We start from the raw sequence: 25,765 nt of genomic DNA on the forward strand, positions 1-25,765 counted from the left end.
ATTCATGCAAGAGAAGATAAGTAAAATTTCTTTTGCTTTTCTTGTATACTAAAGTATGGGAGGTTTTTTGTGAAATATATGCTAGGTGCATTAAGAGTGGACTCCTTCTTCCAACTGGGAGACAAGGGTTGGCATTAGAATTTATAGAACAAGACTGCCCATCTGCTCTGAATATCCATGTCCAACATCTAAGCAGTTGTTCTGTTGTTCACTGTTGTTCACTATTCTCAGTGGTGGTTTGAAAGCAGAAATCATGAGCACACACCCATCCTGAAACTTTAGGTTGTCATTCAGAATTTGCTGAAACAAAGAGGATGCCTGGGAATAGTTGTCATGCTTACATACAGATTACTCTGAAATAGGGAGGCTTTGGGGCAGCTTTGTGCAGACAGGAAGACCCTTCCACTTTTTTTGTGCTCTTGTATTGTTTTAAATTAATATTTGGAAGATCTCATGAATGTCCTCAGATATTCAGGGATGTGAAAAGTTATTTTGCCTTACTTCTGATTTAGTGCTAAATATAAAAGATGACCAAAGTTAAGTGACATCAGACATTTGTGGCAATTGAGAACATCACTGGTAGAGCTGACTTAGCGCAAGCACTCTGCTTAGGTGTTTGAGAGGATGTTTTAAGGTTGGAAGCACTGTTATGCTAACGCACACATGGAGCATACACTCCTCATTACTGCATAACTTTCAGTGTGTTTGTTTATGCTTTGTTTTGTTCTGTTTTTTTAATACCAAATTGGTGGCTTTTTCTTTGTATGTGTACATATACATTTTATATATATATATATATATATATATATATATATATATATATGTCAACTTTTTTTTTACATGCAGTATGTAGGACAGTAGCATTTTGTAAGATACATAAAGGGCTATATGAGCTAAATGTGGTAAATTAATATATATTTTTAAATTATTTCTTTATTATTCCAGTACTTCTTCTACCACTGAAACTCTCAAATCTTAATTGTTCTTGTTTTGTAGAGAAGCCTGTATTCTAAGGCAAATCCAGAGAAAAGGTTTTTATGGAATTCTTTCCTCCAGTCTGTTACGATTTTCTTTTTTTCAGAAAAAAAGTGAGGTTTCAGTAACTAAAATAACTAAAATAGTTTATTTAAATTTCTGTTGATAGTTCACTATTTGCATTTGCTTTTCAGTGCTAGAGAACACTTGGCTTGGCACTAGGTATTTTTCCCCCACTAATATTTAATGCTCATTAAAACACTGTGACATGGTACTGGACTGTGACATGGAACTGAATTATTAGAAGTCTGCTCTGCAAACACTCTGTTTTGCCTAGTGCTGGGATAGTCTTACTGAAAACATTAATCCCTGTGTAAGGGGGTCATAAATTTATAAATTTAAATTAATAATTCTTGATAACTAATTCTTGGTTTATGAACTTTACTAAGGAAGGCATTACATTCGAATGATACTCAACTTGCCCTCATCATATGTACTGATTTTGTTTAGAGATGTTGAATGTATACCTGTTTGAAGAGTTAGTACAAATAAACATTTTTTGTCTTGGGAATCATTTTGGTTTCTGTTGTCTCATTTTACAAGGCTTGCGATAAATATTTTATTCACTTGATGGAATGTAGGTTTTTCTGGTTGTGATATGTAATGATAGCAGATATTAGGTTGCCATGCAAGAACATAAGTTTTTAAAAGAGCTATTTGGTGTCCAGCATTTTCTTTCTTTCTATTAGTGATACAATTGTGGTTTCTTACCTCTGAAATCAGGTTCTTGTCCTCAGTTCCTTCAGTTGCTGTGGGAGCCACTGGAGGGCACTGGTCGGTAAGTGGCTGATTCCACCTGCTCTGGAGTTACTTCTTTGACCGTTTCTGACTTTCCCGAGGTTTCTGTATGCCCCTGTCTTACAGTGGGTTCCTTGTATTTAGAAGATAGTTATAGTTCAGCACCAGATTAATGTGTTGTAGATCCACTGGAATTGAGGGAAGGAGCTTGGTATAAAATGCCCAACATATAACCTCCACCCAGGGGTCAAGTTTGCCTTGCCTGTCATCTAAGACCCTCCCAAGTACAGGGCAACAGCCACTACCTCAGCTGTTGGACAATATGGTCAGTGAGATCTTTCAGTATCACTGGGATTCCTGTACTGTGTATCCAACAATGTTTGTTTCTGCTGAGCGTTGGAGTTGAAAGACTTTAGGAAGTAACAAGAGCTCATTGTGCTCAGTTTTGTCAGTCTGTACATCAACCAAAGGGGTGAGAGGTGTCACAGGTGTTTATCCAGGGAAAGGAGGGTCTGCTACTTAGTGTGAGGCATCATACTGTAAAACAAGTATGGTTTTCTTGGTGACCAGAATAACGCATCGTCTACTAAAAGTTTCAGAGCAGTTAATGAAAAGAGCAGTGTCCTAATCCATCATTTGCACATAGAGATACTGAGAGGAGTAAAGATGGTTGCCCAGCAAATACGTGCCTGGATGTATTTTATTCCTAATTTTAAGATGGAATTTTAGCCATTAGGTCATTTCTTGTCATACTTTTACCTCAAAATTATATTTATTTTAAGAGTGCATGAAATCAACCAATAGAATAAATATGTAAGTATCTCAAACATCCATTCAAAAGGGCTTAAATTCTAATTAGCCTGAGTCAACAGCAAAGTAAAATCCATCACAAGAGAATTATGATGGAGACCTTTGTTTTATGTATCTTCTGAAGGAGTGGTGCTTTCTCACTAAATCAGTGCAAACAGGCTGGGTGTCTCTCATTGTCTGACTGCAAGTAACAGTCAGGCTGTACAAGAAATATGGCAGACAAGAATTCAGTGTCCAATGGCCTGTGCTGATGGTTCTTCATATTGTTCCCAACATGGACTTCATTGTAAGCCTGGAGTAACATGAATGAATTACGTGGATTTCACAGCAGTGAAATTGGATAATGCTGAAATAAAATGTCCTGGAACACGTGGCACATCATGTTATTAGAAAGTGTAATAATATTTATTTTCTGCCTGTCTCCTGGTTGCCTGGATTTTTCTCCTGTGATTTGCCATGAGCTGATAGAAATCTGAGCACTGAAAGGTAACACTTCCATTTTGAATAATGGATGAGAAGAGCATCTGCCTTCAATCCCAACATATGCAAAGGAGAACTGTTTGGCATTTAGGTTAAATGAGACATGGTTCTCTCTCAGTCTATTCTAACTTGATTTTAGATCCCTGCTTTGGGTAAGGACTTTGAGATAACTCTTGATCTTTCAGTCTAATACTGCTCTTACTGAAAACAACTGCAGAACTAGATTTTAAGAGAATAATAGGGTGACACCCAGCATAATAGTATCTCTGTCAGAGTTCCCTATGTCTAAATTGAATTTACCTATTTATTATATTTACCTGTTACTTACAGTATCTGTTTTAGGTTTAATGAAGGGTAATTTTTGGGACATTGGGAACTATTTGTTGATTATTTCTGTAAGTTACTAGAAACTGTATGAATAACTGATTTTAAAAGTATGCTTTTCCTGTAAGTTATTCTGAAGCAATCAGTGAATGATAAAGTACCGCTCTGACCTGTGTGAGCAGTCCTGATTGTTTAGGTGGATGTAGCTGCCGGAGTCTGTTCAGTCAAATCCACATTGCACTCTGATGTTAGTGTTGCTGTTTGTTGCTACACTGCATGTTTCCTTTTCTCACCTGAATGAGAGTCATGTAGTGTCCTTTACCCTACAGCTTTTCTTCATGCCTATTCCAGCTTCCTTCTCATCTTTGTGTAGCTGCACCACATGTGCTGTGTTGTAGTGAACCATGCTCACACATGCTTATCTACACAGGTGAATCCCTACTTACCTTGCTTTTGAATGTTTGTGTGCACAAATAAGCATTGTAAGGTGCTGGGAATTTTGCACAGGATTTTAGCAAGGCTACCAAGAGGATTAATGTTCAGCTGCCTTTGCACTAGCTAATGTCTGTCTATCCATTTAAAGCTGTCTGGCTGTGAAGCTAGTACACAGATTTCTTCCAGCCTGTCCTCAGTGCCTGGGAGGGCAATAAGTCAGGTTGGGATAATTGAAAACATTGCTACTGTTTCAAGGAAACAGTATCACATCCAGGCTGCCGGTTTCTGAAGCTCTGAAATGCCACCTTTGCAAAGAACAGTGTGTATTTCATGTTCAGGTGAAAATAATAGTGACATTAATTGAACTACTTTGCCCTTTCTTTCACCAAATACAGGTTTATTATAAACCCAGTTCTTGTCATAGGAACATACTTCAGCTCTCAGTGTGGTAGATTTTTTCTGTATGGTTTTTGTTTTTGAGGACTTGGTGAGTATCTTTCAGTTTGATGATTACTGAACAGGTATGTGGTAAGCTCAGAAAGTACAGCCTTGGGGATTTTTAGTTTGCTCTTTTGCTATTTAAAGGCTGGAGACACCTGGAAAGCAAGCCAAATCTGTTAGCAAGCACTGGCTGGGTTCCTGATCTACATCATTTTAAATACTAGTATTTGAAATGCAAAGTCAAGCATCACAGCAGCTGCTTGGGACTGTGAGGCTTTTTTATATATATTTTTTTTTAAACATGGTGTTCTTTTTTTGTGGTACCCACTCCCTGTATTGTTGCATCAAGAAATAAACCTACATGTATTGTGATTCATGCTTTAGGAGGCTCTAAATACTTGAAAGCAAAGTGAGCACAAAGCAAGCTGCTCTGTACTGTGATAGCTAAGCAGAACAAGCCCTGGCTGTGATTGTGCTTTGGATTAAAGCCCAGGTTTTATAGAGGTATTTTTAGCAGTATTTTTAAATCAAATTTATATTTTTTTCTAACTCCCTATATTTTTTTCTAACTCCCATTTACTGTGTAGATTTGCAATGGAATGTGACAGAGATGCTTTGGGTATTTTGTTCTTTCTGGGCTTTTATAAATTTAATGTAGGTGTCATCAATAGCATTTTATTCAAGCTTCAAGCTAGGTGATAATTGCAGTAGCATTTAGTCATGCCAGTCTTCCCTTGTCTTTGTTTAGTCTTACCCTCCTGTTTTCTTCATCTGCATTTTTTTCAGGCTGTAGGGAACTATAGATAAAGAATACCTTTCATAATACCCAGAGCTTTAGCCAGTGTGGAAAAAAGGATCAGCATACTGCCATGTGCATTTAGCACATGTTGTCTTAAAGTCTGATGTCCAGCAGAGAGGTTAAGTGGAATAAGGTCTTCCAAACTTTCATACTCTTGTGTTTAATCCTTATGCCACTCCCATCTTTATTCATATATTGACTGTTTTAAAGTAGCAGAAGCTCAAGTTGTTTCTTAGCAGTGTTTCCTGGTGCAGTTGCTCAGGCTGCTTTAAGTCTCTAGAGCAGGTGATCACACCAAGATTTTGGTAGCTAGCAATGGTCTTTAACCCATCACTGCTTAAGGTTTGTAACAAAAGCTGCTTATGTTGATTCTAATGTATTCCTGCTCTGGAGCTGTAGTATTCTACACTTAGGTGTAGTCTACCTAGTTACTATATGCACTTACATAATTTTTCCCCCTCAGAAATTTTATTTCCATCTTATGAATGACTGTACATTATTCACAGGTGCATTCAAAAACTGGTAATTCAGCTCCTTGAAACAATTTAACAGAGGAATGTGCAGTTTCCAGGTATGACAATTTCTAGGTGTGGCTTTTCTTCCAAAATACAATGTGGATGGCTTGACAAGGCTGGGCAAGGCTAGAGCAGCAGAGGTGTTTGCTAGCAGGCACAATTAGCTTCCTGAAAGCAATCAGCTTAGAGTGGAATGGGATTGCACTGCAAACCCTACAGCTAAATTGTTTTAAGTGTTAACTTGCATGTACTATGTGTGGAGAAGAGAGGGGACAGAATGCAGAGTATTGCATTTGTTGGAGCATAAAGAATGAGCCCAAGTCAGTTTTAATCAGTGCAAGAGATGGTAATGCAAGAACATGCCCTGAAATACAGAAAGAGTGAAGACAAAGCTGTTGAGGGTTGATTGAAGCCCCTTTTGGCCTGTCAGTCTGTACCGGGCATGGCTTCATGGTGACAGCTTAGTGCAGCAGCATTCCTTTTGAAACTAAAACCTAGAAAAATGTCTCCTCAGAGAACTTAGGGGTTGCTGAAGTAGAAGAGAGATTTCACAAGCACACTTGGTGCTATCAAAATGCATAGAGATAAAACCATTGCTGTTCAAGTTCCCTTTCCATTCCATGTATTGTTTTTACAGGCAAGGAAAGGAAATTGAAGATGAGAAAAATAAACTGTTCATGCATTCTAGACAACTTACACAGAGGAAATATGCACTGCACTCACTTTTCTGTGGCAACATGAGAGTTCATGATAGTGTGATGATGGTCATGAGAAAGGCTGGCAAGAGAAATAGCTGCAGCTTCCTTGGGGTTGCACATACTGTGTTTAATGAGTGAGAAGTAATCAGAAGTGTTGATTACCTCCTCATCAGTTTGTGATTTTTCTTAGAGCTAGGTTAAGCAGGATTAGGTCTGACTAAGTAGTCAGAGATGAGCCCTCAAAGCAAAGCTCCTCAACATGCTCTTCTTGAATTTCTGAGGGAATTATCTTCCTCCTCTTTTGCAATTGCAGATTCAGAGCTAGAAGCAGGAGCCCTAGGTAATGGCAAGGGAGCCATTACCCTTGCTATTAACATTTTTATGTGATCTTAAAAACAAATAAGTATAATGCTGCCAGGAGCTCTGCCTTGTTGTCACCAGACGTTGAGGTTAAATGAAAATAATTGAGCAAGAGCACTCCAGGGGCGCATCTGACTCCAGATGTGATTTTATTAATCTAAAATAGGTGGGCTGGAAATCTTCCTGGTTGCTTCCATCTGAGAACTTGCATGTTGTACCCAAGCTCTCTTCCCTGTCAGAAAGCCAGCAGCATTGTTTTGGGGTTTTTTTTTTGGTTGGTTGGTTTTTTGTTTGTTTTGTCGTTGTTGTTGTTGTTGCTGTTGTAGATGGGTTTTTTGTTTGTTTGGTTGGGGTTTTTTTTTTGTTTGTTTTTTAATTGCTACTGTAATCAATCCTTCCAAAGTGAAGAGTAGTGGATGTGGTTACATGACTTTTGAAGAGGCATTTGTGTGTCATGTCAGCATGTGGGCTGGATCAGGAGAGCATCCAAGGAACAGTGAACAAATATTGGAAGGTTTGAACATCTCTGTTCTTGTGATGTTGGGACAGTAATTAGGCCCAGAGAGCATGGACAGACAGATTTTAGGAAATGGAATGGGAACACTTGAGAAGCTCAGCTCAAGGTATCTGGTGTCAATTACTGAGCTTGACTAGACTGATTTAAAAGTCATTATGTTAAAATGACTGGGAACTCTGCAGCAGGTAACCAGGCTTCACATGAGTCCTTCTTGAATACATCACTAAAAATGAGAATGTGATGTATTGTTACAGGAGTTATATGGTAATCATAATATATGGTAATAATAATGATATATGACGAATGAGCAGGGAACCTAAACTATTCAAGGCAGCCTGCTTGAGTCAGGAGACAAGCATTTCAACTGGACTGTTAGAAGGCAATTCCTCAGATTGCTGACCTTGCTGGACATACCTTAAGGAACCAGTGACAGAATTCCCTAGGACTGCTTGCTGTCTACCTGCTTCTGTGTGTTAAATTCACATTTTTAAAAAGGAAATGCATTCACAGATGACACTTCAACAGGAAAAATGTTTAATTTTCAAGTCTGCTTTCAGTTCTGAAGTATTAGTCTTAACATGTGATTTATCTCTATTCAATGTGGTTTTCTTGGGCATACCTATTTCCAAGTCTTTGTGTAGCTAGACAGATTTAGAAAGATTATTTTGCTTTCAAAGGAATTATCTGTTTCGAGATGATTAGTAAAATATATTGAAATCCAGTTGGCAAATCTCAAGAAATAGCTGATCTTCAGTTTAATATGGATTCAGTGTTTGGAGTTGATGGTGATTTGGGTTGGCAAATTTTTTATTTTCTGTGCTGCCTTTGAATGAGCACAACTTATTACATCTGATTTAGTCTATCATTCTTGACTGATTGTAATGAATTGGTGGGTTTTTTTAGAACAACTTGTGTCAGGGGATTCACTACCACACACACAGGGTAAAAGTAGTTTCTTTGTGTAGTGATCATGGAGAGTCTGTGCCTCTCTTTGTCACTCATCTTAAAAAAATTATTTTCAATCACATTAATGAAGGACTGGAAAATAATGGTTTCTTTTTCAAGGCAGGGATACAGAGAGAGGAGGTATGTTGGGGGTGTAGTCATTCAAGTCCTGCCTCTTTGTCACATCCCCAAATTCAGAGGTGTACTTGAACTATATCACTCACACTCACATGAGGGAGACTGGGGATCTGCAAACCCTCTGTTCCCCTCTCAGACAGGCCCCCTTTCATGGCTCCCTTTCTGTGCTCTTATAAACACTAGATGGGATACTTGTTCTTGTAGTAGAGTTGCTTTCACCAGCTTTTTTTTTCCTTTTCTATATGCATTTTTTTATTATCACTGGTTGCCTTACACTGTGTTACTTTACATTCGAGTATTTTTGAGTATACATGCTTTACATTGGAGTATTTTTGCAGGCTGGAGGACATCACCTATAAATCAGCTGCTGCTAGATGCCTTGAAATACCCATTGAGGTATCCCAGTGTTGTTCATTGCTATTGATGAAGATAATTTATTAAATCCTGCATTTCAGCACTGATGAACTGAAGTAATCCACTTACTAATAGTTCCCTTACTTGTGAATTACATCAAGTAAACCTTCACTAGTGATTTCAGACAGCCCATAAAAAAGTATTCTAGCGCAAGAAGAATGCTTGCATGCAAGAAATCATAGAATCATTTAGGTTGGAAAAGACCTCTAAGATCATTGAGTCCACCTGTTAACCCAGCACCGACATCTTCACCACAAAATTGTGTCCTGAAGTGCCGTACCTGCATGGTTTTTTGAACACTTCCTAAGACGGTGATTCCACCATTTCCCAGGGCAGTTTGTTCCAATGCATGACCACCCTTTCAGTGAAGAAATTTTTTCTAATATCAAATCTTAACCTCCTTTGGAACCAATGAGATTTCATCAAAGTAACACCTGGTTTAAATATATCATTGTTAACTTCAATATTTTTCCTTGCACTGCCTGCTGGAACAATGAATCATGAAATTATGACCTCCCTGATTACTCCTTCACTGACATAGCAATCATAGCAAAAAGAAACCCCAGTAGTTTGATGAATGACCTTCATTTGCACACACTGATACAGCTTGTTTCCTGGGCCTCTGATTGAATCCCTGTGAGGATGGCAAGTGAGTAATTATTTGATTGGTATATTCAGAGAATCACACTGCTCTTGCAACATCATAGATTTGATATATTTAGTGACCACTTGTTTTTTTATAGTTGTCAGGATCTATGAGGCATGCTCTTGCCTGTCTGTGTGTATGTATGTGTGTGTGTATATATATATATATATAAAAAATCAGATTTCTGATGTGCTGAGGAGATGAAGGTCAAGCTGTCACGCTACCTGTCCTCATCTTCACAGTCTTAACTGATTGGTCAATTCCAGGTGAACATGACAAAAAGGAAGTTTACCAGAAGATACCAAATTCTTGTAAGTGCCAAGAACGTGGTGACTGAGGAATACTCTCTCTGTAGAGAATAGATTGCTACATGGAATAGATTGCTCTTACAAATACCCCCACCGCAGTCAGCACAACCAATGGAGTCTGAACTTCTCTTGATTATTAAAGTGAGCCAACCTCATAGTTTATAGGAAAAGAAGCTTTGTCATTGTAGGGATGTATGGGGACATCTGTATAATTAAAAATCTCGCATTGTAATTGTCTCACAGCATTAAGCCAGGTGTTTGCAAATATATGATGACTTCATTCACCTCAATATCAGTAATTAGAGCCATACCTATCAGAGAGCATCCTCTACTTACTCCAAATCTAGTACTGCAAACCATAGGCCTGTGCCAGTTCACATAGTTTAAATACCTGGGATGCCCTCAGCAGAAAGACTATTTTAACTGCACTATGAGCTGTTAGAAAAATCCTTTCTGGTATGTTTTTCTCATCATTCAAAGAGCTTAGATATCCTAACTCCTATCAGCTCTTCTCCCAGTCTCCTCAAATCCACAAATGAAAACCTTCCTTTCTTCTAAAATTCTCTTTCCCCTCACTAATCTAGGGAAGAAGCATAATCCATGCTCAGTAGCTAGTTAGCAGGGTGATAAATGACTTGACAGGATAAGCTTTCTCAAGACATGGCATAAATGGAGTAAGCCATTGTTCTGAGGAAATCCCAATCCCTCCAAAAGGCAGCCCATCATCCACCCCCTGACTGTTCTATAGTCTCACACCAGGCACTGTTCTCACAAAGACCAAAGCCTGCAATTCTTGTAGAAAACTAAGTGAATTGAGAAATTTAATAAATTTGCCTTTCTGATTTGAAAATCCCAAGTTTTATTAGGCTAGCAACAGAAAACACACTCTGTTCCCCATAAATACATGCAGTCATAACAAACATTATTCTCTCACTCCTGTTTCTTCGAACTCCTCTTGCAAAGGATGTTTTTTGTGAAGCTAGAACTGGAGGGTGCACTAAATGCCTTGCATCACTGCAGGTATTTTTTCATGCACTGACACAAGACCTACCAGGTATTAGGAGTTTTGCATGCTGGTTCTTTGCATATCTGTAACACTAATGCTATGAAAGCGTCCAATGATTTACAGTCATGAGTAGTATTCTGTATATCCTAAAACAGTGGTGCCTGCACCTCTGTGTCCTGCTTTGAGTTGAACTTGACTGTGTTTTGTACTAGGGAGAATTGTTTCTTTGGTTTTGTTTTGTTTCAGGGCTAAGACTGCTCTGTGAATACAAACATCAGGGTAATTTTGTTCTTTGTTGCACAGAAGTTTTTTGACACTTGTCTAGATGCAAAGATAAACTGCTGATTTGAAAATACCAATACTATGTTGCTTAGCTGCTTGGAGATTTCAGGCCACTGTGTGGTGTACTGTGGCTTCTGTTGAATTTTTTCTCTCTTGTTAATGGATAGATGTCAAATGTCCTTATTCCATACTAACAGAAAGGCTGTGTCAACCAGTGTGAGGGGCAGTAAAACATCTGCATGCACTTCTCTTCCTTCTCCTTCCACTGTTGTGTTCCCCAGGATTTAGATCACTGCCCTGCCAGGCTCAGTTCTCTTCTCCTGCACTTCAGCCCCCTATGACAGAGCATGTACACTCTTGCATCTTGCCCCAGTCAGCTGGCACCTTTCTCTGCAGATTCAGCAGTCAGACCACTGGCTTTTTAACTTGCTCTGGATGAGAATTTTTCTACCCTTAAACCTTGCAGTCCTTCTGCATAAAATTGATTCTCCCTGTAAAGCAGTTTCATTACCAGTTTTCAGACCTAGCGAGATTCATGAGATCCTTTATTCTGCTGCCACTCCAGATGTGTCAGGTGTTGGTACTGCATGTGTACTGTACAGCTGGGTGACTAGAGTGTTAACAAGACTGTCACTTTATGGAAATAATTGAAATTAATTTCTCTGGTTTCTCAAATCATTTGGGTCATCTCTTGTCATGTTTCGTATGGTAAAGACCACAACATTTGTCAATGTAAGTCTGGTAAAGAGTACATTTCAAATAAACCTATAGCTTAGAATTAGAGATTTAAAATGATTGAGAGTCTACTGTTTTATTTAATAAATCCTTCAAATAGCTAATCATGCTATGTTAAAAAAAAAATTAAAATGCCCCAACAACAAAGCCACTTTATTTTCTGTCTGAATTTGTCTAGTTTCAACTACTAGCAATAGTATTTGGTTAGGTTTTTACCTACCAGCCGTGTCTTCTCTAAGTGTATATACACACACAGCAAGCTCAAGTCACCTCCTCATAATTTGGGATAATATAAGGCACACTTTAAGTCTCAGGCCTGTGTCATGGTGTTGTACCAACCACAGCAGAGCAACATAGCTGACTGTTTATTATTTTATTTAAGCCTGCAAGCAAACCGAGTTGGCTGTGAACTCTCTCCTTAAACTTGGATGGTGCTGTGATGAAACCATGGTAGAGTTATACAGTCTTTCATTAATTATCTAAAAACAAACGTGGCATTGATAATCATTGAAGGTGATATTTTCCTCCAGCTGTTTTGCACTGGCTTGGCTGCTGTATAAACATTACCTGCTACGATTTACATAAACACTTAGGCAAGCACCACCCTTAGCAAGTAGAAAGTGCACGTCTTCAGTGGAAAAGTTTATATTCTCAATGATGTAATCACTAATATGTATTTGCTCCATAATAATATTTAAAGGCCTGTGGTGGACTGCTGACCCTAATGAAAGTCTTTATGAGTGTGCCTCAGGGACAGCCTGCCTGGACATGCTCAGGGGCAGAATAAGCTCCTTCCTCACACAGCAGGACACCAGACACTCTTGAGTATTTGGGAGGCCTCTGATTTGCAGGTGTGCAAAGGCACAGCCACCAGCTGTGCTTAGAGCTGTGCTTGCAGGCTCACTGGAGAGCAAGATGGCTGAAAACAGCTGGGAAGCAGCCTGGGAAATAAAATGCAGACATGCTCTTGCAGGTGCACTGCAGAGCTGATGTCCCTGCCCCAAAGCATGAAAACTAAAACTCTTGTTCTGAGAAGATTTGTACGTAGACTTCACACTTGTCACTCCAAACTCTTTAATTTGAGTAGCTGTGCTCTCTGCCCTGAAGTTAAGTGTATATATTCAGTGTACAGGGACAGTGTGTTCTAAGTAGAGGTCAGCTCTGAAAGAAGTAAGCGGTTTTTTCTTAGTACAGTATAGTGACATAGTTGTGTTGCAGGGCTGGGAGGGATCTTTAGATTCCCAGAGCAGATAAAACAGCTGGTGAAAGCCTAATGCAAAGAAAATACATGGCTTGTGTACTCTGTGCTTTCTTTTCTTAGCACAGTCTCTATCACCACACAGTTTACTTAGTGTCATGGGTTTTAAAACTGAAAAATAAAATTTAAAGTCAGTATATTACTGTTCCCAGCATAGAGTTAATTATCTGTATGATGAAATATGTTGTAAGACAGCTTTCTGGCAGGTACAATGACTGTGTCTACAGTCAGGACTTTGTCCATATAATTCAAGGAAACTTCATGTAAAGAAAGAAATATTTGTGATAAGAGGAGTACAGAACATGTACAGCTAAATCCTGCCTTTTCCAGCATTAGGGCAGTAACAAGCTTCTGGTGATAAAATCCCATGCACTGTCATTACTTTGATTGTTTTTTGAATTGGTATTGATTTTATGTTCATTAATTCTAGGTGCCCAAGATGCAAAAGAGAGTAAGCCTTGTGTTCAGTAACCCCATGTACAAACAAAGATTCTCTATGGATTTACCAAATAATGTCCATTTTGAAAATATGGGCATCTCATCTATTCTTTCTCTGTTGCAGCAACATTTGAAGATCCAAGTACCTCAGTCATGAAAACCATTTTTATTTTGTGAAATATGGATTCCTACACAGAGACACTTGCCTTAATTGATCATGTGCCTATGGCACATGTTATTACCAAAGTAAAAATCAAGTATTTCAGGTTTGGGTTAGTATAAATCAGCTGTTCCATATGGTTGTAAGCTGCCAAAGGGCAAAATATGTTATGAATTATTTACTTGAATACTTTTGTAGCTCAAAGCCTACACTTTGGTAATTCTGAGAAACCATTAGGAAATTTCCAATCATTTCTTGATTTAATGCTAACTGAAAATATCTCATTCTCAGATTATCACAGTAGGATGTCAAGGGTGAGAACATTTCTCCTGGACATCCGACATAAATCCCCGTTCCTTGTGCGAGACCTGGGTTTCACAGAAAGCACAGTTCCTTTCTTGCTCTCTTCAGAGTAAGTTCCCTTAGCTTTCTTAGCTCATTTCTAGGTGGTTTAAATACAGTAAGTTTTTTGTTTGGACTGAAACCTGCCAATAACCACTGAGAAATCTCGTTCATCTTTTATATGTTAACATGTTTTACTTACCTAAATAAAAGTCTGTATGAGTTTGACATTTGAAAATTCTAGGATTTGGGAAGGGGGAAGGGAAGCTGTATTTCAAAACCAGAAAAACAGTTCAGGAAATTCCAGTCAGCTCCACTCCTTGGGCCTGTGAGTCTACTTTAATTAGCACTTCCAGCTGTCCAGATTGTTGCTAAAAAAGTAGTTCTAGAGAGCTCGATCAGTAATGTCAAAAATGTTGATACCTCAGGCTTTGAGAACAAAACCAGCTTAAATGGAAGACTCTGTTAATTAGATAATGAGACATTCAGGACTAATCCCTTTACTGAGAAACCTGATAATACTTTTATCCACTATTCTGATTTTACTAAAACATTTACATTCACCAAATTGCATGTTTTTTCCTAATCAGAATTTACTTCCTCATAGTAGTTGACAAACAAGACATTACAATCTTGACTGGTGTTTAAAAGCTTTGCCAATCCTTCCCTTGAAAGGTTAATTTAAAATAAAGAAAATGGGTCACCTTATTCTCTCTTGGTAGTTCTGTAATAAAAGGTTGATTGTTCAAGCAGCAGCATTCAATTATTCTGTTTCTGATGCTATCTACATGTAAAAAAATCTAGCTAGGCTTAGCTGGTCCCTGAAGGCTTTCCACTTCTAGCCCCCAATGCAAGGATGCAAAACAAAAAATTAGAGCCTCACAATTAACATTCAAAATGTCAAGTATTATGTTGTCAAGTTAAAGAATGAAATTTGCTTCCAGGAATATCAGATACAGAAAAGCTTCTGGAGTGTTTACCCGTTTTTTTAGTGAAACTCATTCTTTGAATATCTTTGCTGGAGAAAAATAAGCTAACTAGGGAAGTGAGAGTGGCAGCCAGTGTTCAGAGAAATTGCCCACAAGTGTAGCCCTCCAGTTCTTGTTGAATTAATCATGATACTAGACGTCTACAACAGACATTGAAAGCGTACAATATATTAATATAGCTGAAGCAGAAAACAATTGGTTCCCTGTGTTTTTACTTTACGTTTCTTCCTCCCCTACAGGAGCTGGGATGCTCAAACAATACATGTGCAGACCAAAAACAATGGAATTTATTGCTCTGATTCTGATGGTTGAAAGAAAACCAACACTGACCCTCAAGAGTTTAGGGAGCAAAATAGATAAAGAGCTTTGGAATTATGCATGAACACTGTGACCACTGAATAATATCCTGGAAACATGGTGAGAATATACACCCAGCATAAAATAAACCAGCTCTCAAAGGGAAAGTGATGTGAATGGCTCAAACAACTTTGAAATTAGTGTTAATTTTGATAGTGGCATGAATTTTAGCCCCACATTTCCTTACTTTTACCTACTGATCTTCTAGGTGCAAAACTAAAAAGACAGGAATCTCTCAGAGGGGAAAATCAGTGTTGTTACAATGGATCCTCACAAACAGCAACAGGGGCATGGCAAAGTAGCTCCAGCATTGGAGAGAGCCTTGGCAGTGCTGAACAATCAGATAAAGTACTTTTTACTTGCAAGCCAGTTGAAGCAGGCCTCCAAACAAACCAGTCCACAGGTGTGTTCAGTTCCTTTAAAATATCAACTCTTATTTAATAGGAAGGGATAAAATATGAGCACAAAAAAATTGTGGCTTAAAAAAAGAAAAGCTATCTGTATATCTTATCGTGTCAAGTGACAGGCATCGTGTTCTGATGACCTGCAGTTCATGTTTGCAAAACTCTGCCACATTTCTTCTGCTATCTTAAATAAAAAGTCACCCGTGTCCCTGTCTCTAAAACATTTACATTGAAAGGCTTCACCAAATTGCATATTTTTTCCTAATCAGAGTTTACTTCTTTTCCTAGTCAGAGTTTAGAGGGTATGAAGGCTCTACAGAGCCTGAGCCAAGATAGGCATTCCAAGAAGCCCATGGAGCCTGTATTGTGACACATTTACACTGTGAGCAGAGGCACAATAATGCATAAGAACAGTTCCTTTGGGTAATTCATGTTTCCTGTATTTCTGGGAGAGACTCTCCCATACTCCTCCTCCTCCATCCCCAGCTGCTTCAATCCCTTGCTGAAAGGTAATACCACAAAACCCAGCCTTTGTTATCCAGTAGGAGAGCAGCAGTAAACAATTTGAGGACAATAGCCACCAGACATATGGAAAACACTTTATTTTTACTGAACGGCCACATGCAAATCCTTTGCTAATTGGAGTTCCTGAACATTGAAAATAACTATAACCTGCTTGCTTATTGTTGAAACTAAAAGATTGAGAAATGTTTGGATTTGTTTTTTTTTGTTTGTTTGTTTGTTTTTGAAGATGACACTTCAGACTGGAGTACTGGAAAATACAGGTTAAGTTACAGCTCAACACTGCCAGGTAGTAGGCCAATAACGACTACATATTTTACATTTCCAGCGACTTGTACGGCTTTTGCGTTGCTCGGTCTCTTGGTTATTCGGCAGAGGGCTGTGCTATCTCCTTGACTCTTGTTCCCGGCTCGCGGCACTTGGCGGTGGTTCCTCCCCCAGGGGATGGCAGCCGGTGGGGACGGCCACCTGCAGCACCAGCACGGCTCCTGCCAGCGTATGCTGCCCGTGGAGCCGGGGGTGACAGCCTGGACGGATGAACGCCCCCAAACCCTGCTCGCCCTTGGGGCTGTGGCACTGACAGCGGTGGCTCGGCTCGGCTCCTCGGCTGCACTGGAGGCAGACGGGATCCCAAGTGTATAAAAGTCCGGCAGGTCGGGAGACGGCTTTGAGAGGGGATCCGCTTATGTCTCGCTCCAGCAGCGCCGGGTTCCCTCCACCCCCCACCCCGGGGGCAGCGGCGGGAGGGCCGGGCGGTCTGCGGGGCGGGCGGCCCCGCTCCGGACCCGCCTCCCCTCCCCGCCCGTGCCCGGCCGCCGAGCGCCCTCCTCCTCCTCCTCCCCCGAGCCCAGGCGGGGGCTGCCCGCGGCGCCGGGGCCACACAAAGCGGCGAGCGGCCGAGCCTCCCCGCCGCCCGTCCGGCGACAGCCGCGCCGGCCATGGAGCCGCCCGCGCCGCCTCAGGAGCAGCCGCCGCGCCCGCGCTCGCACACGGTCACCACCACCAGCAGCTCCTTCACCGCCAACCTGTCGGCCAGCTCCAGCACCCTCGCCTACGACAGGGAGTTCCTGCGCACCGTGCCCGGGCTCCTCATGGTGACCGAGATTGTGAGTGCCCCGGGGCGGGGGGCGCGGAGGGGCGGGGGAGGCTCGGCCGGCCCTGGGGTGAGGAGGGGTTGGGGCTCTCCCCTCCGCGCACCGCCCGGAGCGGCTGCCGAGGGTCCGCGCCCGCCGGTGAAGAGCGGGGTTTAAGGGCGAGCCCACGGAAGCAAGAGCGGCTCTACGGCGGGGACACCGAAGTCCCGCCTGGGAACTGTCGACAGCTGGAAAAGTAGCGCAGGGCACACGCGGTCTATTCAGCCTCCCGCGGTGTCTGCGGGATCTTCCCGTCCCGTAGCGGAAAGAGGAATTTTGGCAGACCGGGAACTGAGTTTTGGAGACTTTTCTGTAATCACGTTGGTTGTGTATGCTTCGCACTCTATAGCGCAAGAATAGTCATGATGTGAAAGTTGATTAAACAACTTATCTTTGTTTCTTAAGTCAATAAAAAATATTTCCTTACGCTCTTAGTGCTTAGATACACCTGTGCAGAGTGGAAGATGAACTGACACCTTTTGGGTTTGGTAGTGAATTTGTTTTTTGCAGGTAGTCCATAAGGTGCAAACGAGCATACAGAGGGCCAGACAGTGCTAAATTCGGTCACTTGCCTTGGTAGGTGGTGAACAGCACAACGCGAGGATCCCTCTGCATGCCTGTGTGCCCTCAGTGTGTTGAGCAACAGATACTCAGCATCTCCCCTTAAAGATGCTGTGTTTAATTCCACTTATCTACACTACTAATAATTAAGGGTCTTAAAAAGCTGGCTGCCCCAGCTAACTCTTTGGGTTTCCTGTGTAAGGTTTTTCGTTGTGTTGAAGCTTCAAGGATTAACTTATCAGACCACATTTGTTTTCAGGGCTTGAAAACATCGTGCTTCACCAGAGCAGTGGAATGACTGTTGGTTTTGCTGACTTCAAAGTTAAAATAACCAGGCCAAGCTTCAGGCTGATGTGTGATGTAGGACCTCTGGCAGGAGCAGTGCCATTGGAAAGTGGATGTACATTGATGTAAAGAGATTGCACACTGCAGATTCCTGTGCAGGCCAATAGTGATGAGGCTGTGAAGTCAGAGCCTGCTACCAGCTGGTACCCTGTGTGCCAGTGTCCTTGGGAATTCTGTTGATCTCTAGCAGATAGGTGATTGTAGGCTTGTTTTGTCTGTTAAACACAGGAGATGCTTCACTGTCAAAGCTATGGTAGATTTGTGAATAAACAAGTTTTTGAAAGAATAGCTGCTTTCTTTCCCACTCTTTTTCAGTTAGTAATTACAACAGAGTTATGTACCTTTCTCAAACTTTATCTGAAGAGTGATCCCACTGTAGATTGTTAGAGAGGTGCCCAAGGCTTTTCTGGAGCCCTGCTGGAATGTCATATATTCATCCTGGCTGTGAATACTGGATCAGCTGCACTCATGTTGAGCTGCATGGCCACAGGGCATGGACAGGCTCTTGCTTACTCTTTGTTGGAAAGGTGCCTTCTAGTTTGTGTTGACACGTGGTGGTGTGCAGCTTACCTTTCTAAACAGTGATGAGGCTTTTTACGGTAATTTTGTTTCCTCTCAGCTGTTCCTAACTCCTGGAATAATTGTAAAATGTGACAATGAGCAGGCCAACTTAAAGGAGCTAATAGAAGTCTTTAATGCAGATTATCTTTTACTGATTTGTGATGGTATATTTGAGAGAACAGAGTACAGTTCTGATATAAAATGGAAAGTTGTAGCGCAGGTCCTACAGAAGTAGAGTACTGATAGATAGTGCCTTTAAGGAAATACTTCTGGTTCTTAACTCCACTTATTTTAAAGCAACTAGAATAGCTTTTTCTTCTGTGAAATTTAAAAAAAACATATTAGTGAAGACCTTTATATGGAAAATATATATATATATTTGGCATTGGGATTTGGTTATCTATCAGTTTGGTAATTTTTTTTGGGGGGGGCGGTTGGTTTGTTTTTTTTGGGGGGGGTTTGTTGTTGTTGTTTGTTTTTTGGTTTTTTTTTTTTCTGTAAGGTAATGTGCTTTAACAGAACATGACTAGAGACCCCAAGATCTCTATTTCAAAACTTGCTGTGCATATTCAGCAGTATTGCAGTTGTGTACCCTAAATCAGCCTGGTCTTATTGTTGTGCCTTGCCTGCACCAGTTGACCCTTCAGGATATTTCTGACCCTCAGTACTGATCCCCCAGGTTATAGTGTGATGCTTCTGCTAAGGATTTGCAAACCTGTAAATAAGACCAGCATATAATTCAGTCTCAGGAGTTTGCAGCCTGGTAGATCTTTTCCAGTCTAAGTACTGAGCTCTAAAGAACAGCTGCTGTGGTAGGAGCATCTCTTTGTTTCTGGTGCCCCTTCTGTGGGACACCTGTGACATGGATAGGGAAAAAGACTTTTTTTAGTAATATCTGCTGTCAGTGCAGCTACTCATCTGCCAGATCCCATGTCCGTGTTAAAGCTGAGCTAGGGGCATTAAACAATGGTGCTAAATGCTCTGAGAGTTTGCACTGTGGGGCTGCATAAATATTTGATTATTGCTTCTGTCAGTCAGCAATGTGCATGCATCAAGAGGGTGCAGTCTGTGTCTCCTGACTCTGAAACTGGAGCTCTCTTCTCTGTGTAGGCAAAGGGCAAATCTCTGTTATTCTTTGACCAAAGAGAATGGAAAAGCAGAAAGTTGCCACATAAATGAAATATTCCAGCCCCTTAAATGAAGGATCTTTAATGAAATTAAGCAGATTTTGCTCCTGCTTCTCTAATTTGCATATTGTGAAGATGAATTAACTGCTATGTGGAGTTCCATGTGTCCTGGTAACCAGCCTACATCTGTACTGAGACTGTGGTTTAATGGAACAGTAAATTCAGCTGAACAGTTCCTGCTAAGAGATTCTTTGTAGTCCTGTGAAGCACTGGTCTGCTATTAACTCAGTCTGCTGTTTCAAATTTGTTCAGAATGAGTTAGCTTTATAAAGACAGGTTTTATGATGGATCAGGTATTATCTGTCCTTTATGTAGCTGCTTTAGAGCCTGTGTAAATGTGGAATGAGGCTGACTGTGCCTATTTGGCAGTAATAGAATTATGTACCCAAACCTGGTTCGGCTTAATTCTGTAATGCCTTTTGGTCTAGCACTGCACACATCTAGCATGAATGAACTCAGAAATGCAGCCTGAAGTGTAGGCTAAATTACCTGGTGCTGACAGATTTCCACTGTCTTAAATCTGCCTCCATGACCAAAGCAGGTTCAAGGCTTCCTGCCACTCTCTTGGAAAGAACTGGGGTCAGTTTATTTCAGTTGAAGGAGCAAAACAGAAAATGCTACTGAGTTTCTGAGAAGTCTTTTGAAACTGGAGTGAAACATAACTTTGGTGCATGGAAGTGTCCCAAGCGTTTCTACACAGAAGTAGTGGTGCTTGCTGGGCAGGGGCTTCTGACTCTGGAAACTTGAATTTACTGGCCTTAGTTGGCCATTGACTACTCCAAGTTAATTTATCTGCATCTCTCTAACTTCTCAGCATTCTCATCCATTCATGGACTATATCTACAAATCTCTGTAAGGCACTGAGATCCATTGGTGTAAAGTAGTATAGAAGATGTAAGTGGTGTTACAGAATGTCTTTAAATGAGAAAATAAGATGTCAATTGCCTGGGTTGACACTGAAGTAAAAATACATAATATAAAAGAATTGATACCGATTCCTGCAGTGTAGCACCACCAATCCCCCTGGAGGATTTACAGTTTCAAAATGAGCAAGTATAGCAATTTCTAGAGATATCTTTTGAGTGTTTTTTTTCTGTAAAATTATGGCCTAGAAAAGCTACGTTTATCTCCCTGGGACTTTTATGGCCAAGAAAAATGATGGCCAGTGATACCTTCTCAGAGCTTTAAATCAACTTCTCAAGTCAAGCATTATGGATCACTTTGGGGAAGTGGAGAGTTTTGTGGTTGCTATGGATGTAGTTATAAAAATATTTACTCTCTAGCAGGATGACATTGATTTCTTAAGATTGGTGCTTCACACCAGTGTGTTGCTGGTTGGAGTCTCTTGTAAAACTTGCACTACTGTTTTTAAGGCTTGTGATGGCTATTTGACCTTGAGAAAAACAAATACTTATATAGCTTGGAAAGGTTTAGAAGGTTGTTATGCTGCTGCTGCTGCACATGAGATCTTGTTATGGTATAAATTTTAGTAATTTGTAATTATAGTTGCATTTCTTTATGCTGTTCTATGCACATATTCTTTGAAATGCCCAGAATAAAATAAATACTTGAAATAGAATTGCATTCAAATTTATGTTTCTGGACAATAAAAATAATTTTGATCACTGGTTCATTATTCTTCTTCAAATGTTAGACCTTTCAAAGTTTAATTAATAAAGGAAATATTGTTGACTTTGTTTATTCTAGTAGACAGGTAACTCTCAGAATATTAAATAGATCTCGAAAGTTATGTCAGATCTAAGATATTGAGGCTGTCAAAACCAGAACAACTGGAAATGTGCAAGTATTTGTTCAATAGACTTTTCACCTTTTTCCTGAGAGATGCATCAAACTCATCTACAGATATTCAAGTGTTGAATTAAGTCAGCAATAAAGTAATATGAATGTTAAGAAAAATAGAAGTAGTACAGGGGGATGATCTACTGTGAGAAAGCTTAAATATAAAAGTTGTACTTAAAACTCTCTTTGCATTTAGCTTTTTCTTTTAGTCTTATGCCCTCTCTGACTGCAGTTCAAAGTTTTATGTACATATATCATCCTTATTCTGCCCTCCCATTTCTTGGAATAGCTCAGAAGCTTGGAGGGAGTTCCAAAGAGCCCCTTTGCTTTCCTGAGGAGCAGCAAGACTTTCTCTTCTTTCAGGAACAGCAGAGATTTTTTTCTTTTTTCTTATAATGTGATTTTTTTTTTTTTTTTTTACTCCAGTCATAGTGTGTCTGCTTGCAAGTAGCTGACAGCACTGAGCTACCTCCTGACATGTTGAACAAGTGCTTTGCCTAGAGGAGATGTACACAAGCATGATCTTAATATTATTCACTTAGAATTACTAAATGGAAAAAAACTAAGTCCTGTAGTGACTAGTCAGTTACTTCATTCAGCTGCTTCATGTTCCTATGCATGAATAAGAAAACACACAGTATAAAATCTCAGCTCTCTCCTTTGGTCATGATCAGACAAAACTCTTGCTGAAGTCAGGTTTCAGTTCTGCCTTTTTTAGGTGATGTTGTTCCACTGCTAATCCCTAGCTATCCTTAGTGTACTGAATACACACATCTATATGATTTCCATCTTCCTCTAGGATCATATAGTTATTTAAAGTTCTGTTTCCTGTAAGGTTTTTGGCTTCCTGGACAAGATCAGGGTGTTTCCTTGGGAAGAGAGAACTGTTTGGGGGACACAAGAAAACAGAACCTTTTGAACATGCTCCAAGTGATGATAGAAACAGTGTTAGGGCTAAAGTGGTAAAAGGGTGAAGATGCCTCTTAAACTGAACAAAGATATTTTACCAAAGGTCAAAAATGCAAAATATTCTCAATATGTCAGAGTCAAGGTACAGCATGTATAAAATGTCATTATCTCTTCATGAGAAGAATGCTTTAAAGTCATACATAAACATCTTCTTTGTTGTTGGGTGGATAGTGAATATAATATAAATCCTTCTACCTCCTCACCTCCCGAACTCTAGAATTATTTTTTTTTTCTCCTTTTGTGCCTGCAAAAATTCTTATGTGCACAAACTTAATTCTAAATAATCTTTTTGGGCTTCAGTGGCCAGTGTCTGTATGGTAGTGAAATGTGCAGTCCTCCCATTATTCCTAATGGAATAGGCAGAGCTTCCCAGGTGCTTAGCTTTAGCATGATGCTATCACTGGATGTGAGTCATGAGGGTAAATGCTGAGGTGACCATCATGGTCTGAGGACAAAGGCTGCTGATGTAGTTGCAAAGAGACTGTGACTGCATTTCTGAAAATTGCCTTTTTCCAGATATGCACAGGAGTCACAGATCTCTGGTTATCATACTATGGGAAGACAGTGGTACTGTGAGATACCTGGTAATGATGGAGACACCTGATGGTGCATTTTTTTCCTAAAATGAATTCAGATCTTAGAACTTGTCTGTGTCTCTTTTCTTTGTGGTTATTTGTTGATCAGTTGGGATTTTTTTCCCTCTTTCTGCACTGTCATTCCTGATTTCTGTTTGGAATTATTTATTATACACTGTTAGGACCTCAGATTAGAGGATCTTGAAGTAGTGTATGCCTGTTTAAAAAAACCCTGCCTTCCATGCAGTGAATGATGAAGAGGTGTATTTGTTGGCAGTGGAATAAGAATGCGAGCAGGAAAAGGACACAGAAAGAAGTTGTCTATAGTCACATCGAATTCTTGCAAAACCATTAGTGCCCCCCGGGTTTCTGAGTCCATTAACAAAATGCTACTTCTAGAGAAAAAGCAGATGCCTTACACTCCCTGCCCTTTGGATGGGAGCACTCCTGTGTACCTGGGGAGCCCGCTGATGTGTCTGCTCTGTTCTGTGTGCTGAATCACCTGTGTAGCACCAACAGGCAGGGTTGGAGCAGCCGCGCCTCAAAGATTCTTGTTAAAAGTTGAATTCTCAAAACCACAGAAAAATTCTCTTGGGGACTCTGAGCCCTTCAGAATGGGCAGTGTGGAAGGAATGATGGTGTGTTTTTCCTGTTTGATTGCCTTCTCATTCAGCCTACTGTTCTTTCCTGTTCTCTTCTGGGAATGACAGTGCCATATATTCAGTTTATAATGGTCATGTAGGTAAATATGCATATATGTGTGTGTGTGTATATATATACACATGCATATAAACACATACATATGTATGTGTATATATACATATATATATACACATACATATGTATGTGTATATATACATATATATATATATATATATATATATATATATATATATATATATATATAATAGGTTTTAGCTTCATTTTATTTTGGATAAAACACACATTGTATTGTGTGATATTTCTGCACTTTTCCCCCTTGGAATTCCAGAAAAACAGCAGAAAGTGTGTCCTTGCAGAGAGGACCTAGCCCTTTTTTTTTCCTAGGGTCAAACAGCAAATAGCTTTTAGCATCCATCAGGCCTTTGACAAGGTGGTTCTGTTCCTGTGGCCTGAGCCAGTTCCCCATGGAAGCTGCTGGCACTAATTCACCTGCCTCTGAAAGGGGCAGATCAGATATAAAGCTCTTAAAACTCCAGTGAAGGAGGGACTGAGTAAGGAAAGAATCAAGTCACTGCTTTCAGTGGCACCTGGGGATTGGTCCAAGGGAAGTTTGGTGTTAGGCTTATGTTAATGAACTTAAAGAGGCTGAGCTTTTGACTCTACACACATTAATACAGTATCCAGGCTTTGCCAGACCTCTTCACTGCACAGGCTTGGATCAGTCCTGGGTGTGACTGCATTTTTGCCAAGCTAGAGCACAATATTGAGTGTTTACACTGACCCTTTTTGCAAGGTATGGGTGTGCAGATGACACTAATGCAACCACAGGTTTGCTGAGAGAAAGATATTTAGAGCAAAACAAAGCCAGTTTCAACAAATTGGTACTGTTAGGGGCATGCAGTCTGCCCAGGTAGTTTTTGCAGCCACAATGGTTCTGGTCTGATTTAAGATGTGCTAAAATCAGGTTTTGAGACAAAGTAAGTAGGCATGGTAAATAATCAGTAAGGTGTCTGTCTCTGGATTTATCATAATCTAGTTATGAAGAATAAATTGAGAATACCCCAAGCAGGACCCTGGAAAGAGGCCACATGGGGAAAGCAGCCTCTCTGATCATACTCTGGTAATCACTTCTTGTGTTTAACTAGTAGCCTCATGTGCACAACTTGAAAGGAAATCTGTCAAGAACCTCTGCTTCATACTCAAAAACAAGAACGGTTTGTATCATCAGCTTTAAATGTGGCTGCTGTGTTCAGGCCTGAATTTAAATATATTCAAGGTGACATTGCTTTTCCACAGATCCATTTATTTAGCCTTGAAGTTGTGCAGCTGCTAATAAGCTCCCTTTTTTTTCTTCTATTTTCCTTTCTTTTTTTTTTTTTTGTGTCTGTCCCTTTAATATGTATTTTAGCATATGTTCTCTGCATTCAACAATAATGGTATTCCAAAGGCTTCAGCTCCTATGACAGGTAATAGCTGAATGAGGCAGCACAGTTTTGAGACAAGTATGAGGAACTAGTAGGTGAAACTTAAAAATAGAGACAGAGTGTTGCAGGCAGGAATTCAGCACTGGGGGACAGGGGAAGAGATTAAAACAAAAAGGCCTCTAACAGAAGGAAAACCTCTACAATGTGTCTTTAAAATGACACTTCAACTGATAACATCAGCTTTGGTTGTGCCCAGCCAGAGATAGCCACTGTAGGGCAGACTGACAAGGATCAGGTGAGGAGGTGAGTCTGTGGTGGATGCCTGTTATTACTACTGTGATTTGGAAAGTATAAACAAATGCACTATTGTCCTTTATAGGCTCAGAATATTACTATGATGCATACTGGGCAGAGTGGTACTATAATTCAATCCTTAGTGGGGAAAAAAAAG

General features: G+C 40.2%; 1 protein-coding gene across 1 annotated transcript in view; it reads left to right on the top strand.

The window, feature by feature from the left end:
* The first annotated feature begins 17,034 nt into the window (after positions 1-17,034).
* CMTM8 (CKLF like MARVEL transmembrane domain containing 8) overlaps positions 17,035-25,765 on the top strand; it is a 34,506-nt gene continuing 25,775 nt past the window's right edge. Inside the window, exon 1 of the mRNA XM_062496576.1 lies at positions 17,035-17,202. Coding sequence (XP_062352560.1) covers positions 17,035-17,202 — 168 coding nt within the window. The remainder of the gene's footprint in view (positions 17,203-25,765) is intronic.

The sequence above is a fragment of the Cinclus cinclus genome, chromosome 1 (genome assembly GCF_963662255.1).
Source record: "Cinclus cinclus chromosome 1, bCinCin1.1, whole genome shotgun sequence".
Taxonomy (NCBI): domain Eukaryota; kingdom Metazoa; phylum Chordata; class Aves; order Passeriformes; family Cinclidae; genus Cinclus; species Cinclus cinclus.